At 47.2% G+C, this 7,795-nt stretch overlaps 1 protein-coding gene across 2 annotated transcripts in view; it reads right to left on the bottom strand.

Annotated features, from left to right (window-relative positions):
• The window catches only part of LOC110294508 (2'-5'-oligoadenylate synthase-like protein 2), a 15,601-nt gene extending 10,577 nt beyond the window's left edge, over window positions 1–5,024 (bottom strand). The window contains exons 1-3 of one of the 2 annotated variants that reach the window (XM_021162793.1): window positions 4,095–5,024; window positions 2,097–2,385; window positions 750–925 (exon numbers count right to left, since the gene is read on the bottom strand). In XM_021162793.1, coding sequence (XP_021018452.1) covers window positions 750–925; window positions 2,097–2,385; window positions 4,095–4,511 — 882 coding nt within the window. In that variant the 5' untranslated portion in view covers window positions 4,512–5,024. The remainder of the gene's footprint in view (window positions 1–749; window positions 926–2,096; window positions 2,386–4,094) is intronic. The other variant, XM_029478026.1, reaches the window with a different exon arrangement.
• Between the last annotated feature and the right edge of the window lie 2,771 nt (window positions 5,025–7,795).

Genomic DNA, 7,795 nt, shown 5'->3' with positions numbered 1-7,795 from the left:
TTTTTTTTTTTTTTTAATGAGTTCTTTGCAATTAGTCAGATAACCAGAAAGAAATGCTAAACTGAAGAGCATTTCCTGGGACTGCTTATGAGCACAGATTCTAGAGTCAGGGACTCGTGTTCAAATCTCAGCTCAGTTTTCTCACCTCCAGGGTGAGGGCGGGGATACTTGCCATTAGAAACAGCCAGAAGGAGGGAGGGGGTCGAATAGGGGGTTTCCAGAGGGGAAACTGGGAAAGGGGATAACATTTGAAATGTAAATAAAATATCCAATTAAAAAAAGTAAAGAAACAGACAGAAAGACTAAACGGGGTCCCTTGGCACGTATAGCCTAGATCACAGGACCCAATTAGTCTGACACAATGGTGGCTTTATTATTGTTATCAAAATGCCACACATCTGAGGCTTGTCGAAGGCAGCCTGTCCTCATCTGAGTGAGCATTTAATCGCCCTTGGGGAAGGCGTCACTGCAAGCAGGTGTCACTAAGCAAGACGCAGATGCTCTCATCAACAGGGATGCTGGGCTCTTAGATGGTCCAGGGCCCTGCAGGTCACTCACTGTTTATCCTGCCTCTCACCCACTTCTTGTATCCCCACGCCATCTCTCTTGCTGTTGCGGAGGATTGAACCCAGGACCTTATGCATCCCAAGCAAGTACCTTGCCAACAAGCCACACCTCCAGCCCCAATTTCTAAGAGAAGCATGGGCTATGTGTGCGTACCCTCTGCTCCGCCTCCTCCCAGCTCTTACCTGCAGGTACCAGAACTTCACCAACCGGAGGAGGTTCTTCAGTTTAACGGGGCGAGTTTTCACAAAATGTCTCTGTAACTCTGTGAAGCTTGGTGAGAAGTCACCAGGGTAGCCCTTACTTCTTATCAGAGTCTCGTAGATTGCCGGTGCTGGTTTTGAGTCTCTGGACAAAGGTCCTGGGAAGAGAAACTATCTGGTCAGGAAACTCTACCTTTTGAGATTGGAAACATAGGGAATCCCCTCTCATCCACTCCTCCCTCCCTTCTTTCTTTTCTTTAGATCTTTCTTTCTTTCTTTCTTTCTTTCTTTCTTTCTTTCTTTCTTTCTTTCTTTCATGTGTGTAAGTACACTGTCGCTGTCTTCAGACACACCAGAAGAGGGCGTCAGATCTCATTACGGATGGTTGTGAGCCATCATGTGGTTGCTAGGAATTGAACTTAGGACCTTTGGAAGAGCAGTCAGTGCTCTTAACTGCTGAGCCATCTCTCCAGCCCCTCTTCTTCGTTGGCAGGGTCTCTCTGTGATAGATCCTGGGCTGTCATTAGGCTTGTGGTCTGCCTGCCTCGGCTTCCTGAGAGCTGGGATCACAGTCATCATTTTCTATGCCTTCCTTACCTCACCCCCTCCCCCACCTCAAAGCTAAATTAATAGAGGCCGGGATGGTCAGGTTCATGAAATCCTCAGATCGGCTCCATTAAGGAGGTAAACTTAAAGGCAACCACAGGCAATTGCCGTTTGGGTATCTCAAATGTGAGCAAATATCAGTTCTGATGACTCAACATTATCCCATGTATGTTCAATTTTGAACATGCTAAGGTGTGGGCCCAAGAGGAATGCAAGTTGTAAAATATGAGAGTCTTGTTATTTATTTGTTTGCTTATTTATTTCATTTACTTACTTACTTTTTGAGACAGGGTTTCTCTGTGTAGCCCTGACTGTCCTGGAACTTGCTCTGTAGACCAGGCTGGTCTCAAACTCACAAAGATCCACCTGCCTCTGCTTTCCAAGTGCTGGGAATAAAGGCTTGCTCCATCACCACCCAGCTTGAGAGCCTTGTTTTAAAGGGTCTAATACAGTACTGTCAGACCCTAAAGACCTTGGAATGTTTGCCTAACCTGGTGTTTTCCAGAGGGTGGGTAGGAATTCATTCTTTAGGATAAATCCTTCCTCCCCATGTAACACTGGGACATGGGAACCCATGCAAGGATATTTATGGAAGTCTTTACAGGTATGGTTCCAGTCCCACCTATCTACCTACAGAGCAATCTTCACTGGTTTCGATTCTCTCTAACCTCTCCCAGAAGAAGACCCCAGAATTCTTTAAACTGAAACCACCACTGGATTTACCCAAAGCATCGTAAGCCGGGAGGATATCCATCCAAATAATGTCATCAGTCTTCCGGGACTGAACCTTTAGGGTGAGCGAGCGAGGGGTCCTTTTCCCCTCTCTGTGGGTAAGGACAATGATATTGTAGGCCAGGCTTCTGCTACAATGAATCAGCCTCCTCTTAATGAAGCTGATGACAACCTTGCGGTTTCTCGCCTGCTCTTCGAAACTGGAAAAGCAGCTTAAGAACAGAATCATGTCTTGGTCAGATCTGTGGTTCAGCGTTGTCCCCTTTCCCGAGGAGCCTCCCTGTGGAAGGTGACAATGGCAGATTTACCTCTCCTGAGATTTGATGCTTTGAAGTTGAGAGTTAAACCAGACCCATTCATGGTAAGTTCTCTGTACAGTCCTTTAAGAGAGACCTGTGCTGTGGGCGTTATGGGCTGAGCATCCCTGATCCAAAACTGAGAGACCCAAATGTTCTGAAATCTCAACAAGGGCAACACTTTATGTGTACGGCTGCTTTGCTGGCACGTACGCATACACTATAGGTGTGCCTGGTGTCCTCAGAAGCCAGAAGAGAGGCGGAAGGGAGCGCCTCTGGAGTTAGTTATAGGTAGCCACCATTCTAGGCACAGAACATACATACCAACCTCAGAACTACATCCCTAGCCCAAAACAAATTGCTACTTGAAAAATGCTATAATGAAACAAAATCCTTTGTCTGCTAGTTAAAAAAAAAAAAGTAAAACCAAAGAAGATGAGAGAGTGAACCTCAGCTGCTCCTCTCCACCCCTCTGACAGTGCCTCACTGATGCAGCCACAGCTGGCCGGGACTTGCTATAAGCAAAGGCTTAACAGTCTTAAACTGGTAATCCTCCTGCCTCAACCTCCGGACTGCTGGGGTTACAGGTGAAGGCTACCACACCCAGCTCTGGACTTCCTTTTTTTTTGTTGTTTCTTTCAAATCCCGGAAGCCAAGAGGCTGCTACAAGCAATTGACCTAGGTCAGGCGGAAATTTGCAGGAACCAGAACACAAATGGGATACACTGTATCGTTTTGCAGCAGCTGTGGGAGTTTCCATTTCTGTCTTGAAAGCTTTTTGGCGGAGAACCCTCCCTGGTCTCTGGTTTTGAAGGTTTGTTGAGATTTTTCTTCATCAAAAGCTCTTTTTCTCTCGTCTTAACCTCTGCCACCATGGCTCAGAGTTCCCAGGTAAAGTTGACTTACTCAAGTTAACTTAAGTTGTCATTCATTTTAGCAGAATAAACAACACCCAGAGCTCTGATCCAAACGGTCTTGATTGGAGGGGGTGGGCCGTAAGTTTGTGTTTTTCTGGGAGAAACAGCTAGCCTTAGAATTACACAGGCAGCCCTTAGAATCCCAATGGTTTACCAAGTAGTCTTGCTAGGTAATTTCTAACATGACCAATACTACTAACTTAGAGAACAATAGGTTTCCTTCATAACTTCAGGACTAAAGTAGTAGTCTTGCCTTTCCTTTCCTTTTCTCCTTCTCCTTCTCCTTCTCCTTCTCCTTCTCCTTCTCCTTCTCCTTTTCCTTTCCCCCTTCCCTTCCCTTTCTCCAAACAGGGTTTCTCTATGCAGCCCTGGCTGTCCTGGAACTCACTCTGTATATCAGGCTGGCCTCAAACTCAGAAATCTGCCAGCCTCTGCCTCTTGAGTGATGGGATTCAAAGCATGCAGGATCACACACACCTGGCCAAATAGTATTTCTTACACAGGAAGAAGCAAAGGCACACATTTTATGGAAACCAGTGACTATGGTCCATTCAGGAACCAGAATCCCAAATTATCACCACCTCTGTCCTTCAGCTTTGCAAGGCTAATTTTAAATGCACAGAAACATTTTCTATGCTTTATCCCATTTACTGCTTCTACTAAACCCATCTTAAGAAGAGGACACAGACTCAGAGGGGCTGAAATGACCCACCTCTCAAGTTCACAAGCCCCACAGGGCAGAGGTGAGCTTTGAACCCAGAACCCTGTGTGCTTACCTTCACCACCTTAATCACCCTGACTTCTTGGTCCAGGAGCAGCTCATCACGGAAGCACTGTTCCCGAAAGAACCTCTCGATTCTCTCCCAGGCATCCTGCCCTTCCTCTTTCCAGTCCCTCTGGGGCTGAAGGCTGTGTTCCAGGAAGTGGTCTAGACTGTCCCCAGGGGTCCCATACAGGTTGGGGAATGGATCCATTTCAGCTGGGTCAGCCTGTCCTCTAGATAAATCCTCTGTGCTTCTGCTCAGGTCTGATGGGAGGAGCTTCCCAAAGCGTTCTCTGGAGGAGACAGGGGGACAGAGAGTTGCCGGGAGAGGAGAAAAGCGCTCTGCCCCTCCCTCCTTGGAGAAACTGGAAACAGAAACCAAGCTTTGACAAGAATTGAAAGTGAAACTGCAGGGAGATCCAGTTTTCATTCTTCAAGGCTGTAGGGAACGGGGAGTTAAGGACGCAGTCTCCCCACTGGCTCTGTTGTGAGCACAGGATGTTGTTTACCACAACAGAGTAAGATTCAGCAGTTTCAGTGGCATCGATTTGGCCACATAATCTCATCTGCCTGGTGATCTGGCTGTGGCAAATGCATTTATTTCATTCTTAATCACGCGTAGTGGCTCTGTTACTAGTCGCGTCTTGAGCGATAGGGTTAGGCTAGGTTATTCCTGCTTATACTGAGGGTCACAACATCCACACTCCACATTCCTAACTACCGACCTCAGCTAGTCTCCCCGAGGCTGCTCAGCATCTGTGCAGGTGTCTTAGCTGAAGGCCATATCCAGGGTCAGACTCTCTGGCTGCAGGGCCCATCGAAGTGACATTTCTCTGATGTCTACTGCAGTCCCAAAGCTGTGAGGCACAAAGGATTGCTCCTGGTCAATGGACAGCGTGAGGTAGTCTCATGAAGTTTTTTGTCTAGTTATCTTCAGTGAGTGACGTGTTCTGGTTATCAGGCGCAGCCTTGGGTGTAGGGTTAGGTTCCTGACTAAGCTATTTTTTTTTTTTCATGCCTAAAAGGCAACTTTTGCCACAGTCACCACAAATAGTAACTTTCATATCACACTACCCAGGAAACACATCTATATATCCTGTCCTGGTTAGGATTCCTATCTCTGCTATAAATACCATGTCCTGGGGAGGAATGTTTTTTGTTTTGTTTTGTTTTGTTTTTGTTTTTATTTTTTGAGACAAGGTTTCTCTGTGTAACCCTGGCTGTCCTGGAACTCACTCTGTAGACCAGGCTGGCCTCGAACTCAGAAATCCGCCTGCCTCCTCTGCCTCCCAAGTGCTGGGATCAAAGTCGTGCGCCACCACCGCCCGGCTTTATGGAAGCATTTTCTCAGTTGAGATTCTCTCTTCTCAGAAGAAGGAAGCTTGGCTTGAGGTTTGAGGTGCTTGCTTGACACAGAGGATTTACTAGTAAGCTTGCTTACAAAATAACCAAGTAACATGTTAACTCTCCAGTCCACCTGTGTAAAGGCGGATGGCCACTGGGGTCAAGGAGACCATGTCAAAAGGGGTCACTGAGTTGAAACAGAGCCCCAGAGACATTGAGGAAGGAGTCCTGTGCTTGTGGGTCCTGGGTGCCTGCCTCAGGTGTCAGATGATGTTGTAAGCAGTCTGGCGGAAACCGAAGATAGTCTAAACATATACTTTGTCGGAAACCGAAGATAGTCTAAACATATACTTTGTGTCTCTTAACCCATCAGACTACTATAATTGAAATGATGGGTCCCAAAGAAATGGTAATTTCCCCAAAAATCTCATGCTGGGAGAGGAAAGGGGGCCAGCCAGAGGGAAATCTTGTCTCCTAAAAACAGATTTCACACAAGTCTAACATCTTGTCAGAGTGCCTTCAGGATAAGACTGAAGCCCAGACAAGGAGGGGGTTGATGGTGAACGGGACCACAGCTTGACCGGGATGCTGTCTGTTATTCAGAGACCCCAGAGACGGCCTTTGGTGGGGGGGGGTCTGCTTGATCTCTCGGTCCTTAACAACGTCGCCACACTGAATACATCTCCCTTTTCTGAGTTCCATTACGATTTTTTTTTTAAGGTTTATTTCTCTTTAAAAAATGTGAGCGGTTTGCCTGCCTGCATGTCTGGTGCTCCCAGACGGCAGGTGAGGGTATCCAATCCCCTGGAACTGGAATTATAGACAGTTGTAGTTTATTATGTGGGTGTAGGTACTCAAACCTGGCTCTTCTTTAAGTACAGCCAGTGCTCTTAACCACTGAGCCATCTCGCCAGCACCTTCTGCTATTAAATTGGCTCCTTTAATGGGCTCCTTGGGGGTGGGTTGGCTGGACCTGTGTCACAGGCTGTGTCTGCCAGTGTCACTGACAATGGGTTATGTGAGACCATGCCATCTCAGTGAGAGGGCTTTATTAGGTGCAGGTGAGGAAGGCTTTCCTCAGTCCGGTGTGTCCAATAACTTCCCGAGCCTAATTTCCGTGATGTGATTTTAACACACCCATGGGCCTCAATTCTCCCCCCCAATAAATTTATAGGTTGGCTTCCTGGGAATTAGGCATTTGTCAGTCTGTGCTGCATGGGTGGAGTCTGGCAGATGGAGCAGACTCTGGGTCTGCCTAGGGCTGGCAATCATCCTATGAGCTCAAGATGGGAATCAAAAGCCGCTGGTAAAATGAAGTCTCCCAGGGACAATACAGAGTGACTTAGAATAGTTATTGTCACTGAGATGCAGTCAAACCACCTAGTTAGACCACTCTGTGGGTAAGGTTGAGGGGTGATCAAACTGCTAAGGCTGTCTCTGGGGGGTAGGGGTGGGTGGAGAGGAGGCAGAGAGACCAGAAAAAGGCTGGTGTGTGTGCGTGGACTGTGATCTGTTTGCTACAGGCTTGCTTGATTTCATTGGTAACTAAATACCCTTGCCAGAGGTAACTGGGTAATTGCCCCAGGCAGAGAGGCTAAAGGAAGAAAATCTTTTCCTGACAAGCAGGCTTCTGTGGGAAGCAGAGTTTTGTTTATCTGCCAGTCAGTGATCCTTCTGTGTCAGCGTCTCGTCTGAGCAGGGTGAGCCCAGATTGTTATTTAGCACTGCCATTTTGGGGGCCCCTCTGCTTTGGACCTCATGGTTACAACCTGACTTCAACAGGATCTCAGGCTGTGGTCCTGGAAGCTGCCTCAACCATTCTGTTTCCTGTAGCATGGGCAAGTATAGTGAGAATTCTGGAATTTTGGTTTCTTTAAAAACACAGAAATATTGTAAGAATATACTTCCAGTTTAATCTCAGGTATGGGATGCGGGGCTGCTTCAGGCTGTCCACAGCGGCTGACTATGATTTGCATCGTGCTCTAGCAAAGGCGTGGTTTGGCCAGCTTCAGATAGTTGCTGAGATTGTGTGATATTTGGAATTTTGGGAATTTTTCAGAGGGTACATATACGCTAGGGCCTGGAGAGACAGGGTGGGTGGTCGTTGGTCATCCAGGGGGTTGGTTACAGTTTGACAGAGGTCATGCTCAGAGAAGAAACAAGAAGAAAGAAATTAGACTCAGAGATCTCGGTCTCTCCCTCCCCTTGCTCCTTTCTCTCTTGTTTTCTGACAGGCGTGAAACCAGGGGGATAAAGGGTGGGGTAAAGAAAAACCTTCAAAGTAGCAAAATCTGGGCCACAGGCAAGAGACCTGGAGGAGATGCAGGAGCTAGACATGTCTGCTCGGAGTCAGAGTCACAATGGCTGACG

This window comes from Mus caroli, chromosome 5 (assembly GCF_900094665.2).
Source record: "Mus caroli chromosome 5, CAROLI_EIJ_v1.1, whole genome shotgun sequence".
NCBI classification, from domain to species: domain Eukaryota; kingdom Metazoa; phylum Chordata; class Mammalia; order Rodentia; family Muridae; genus Mus; species Mus caroli.
Note: the sequence above shows the minus strand (reverse complement) of the source record. Positions and strands in the feature narration are given on the sequence as shown.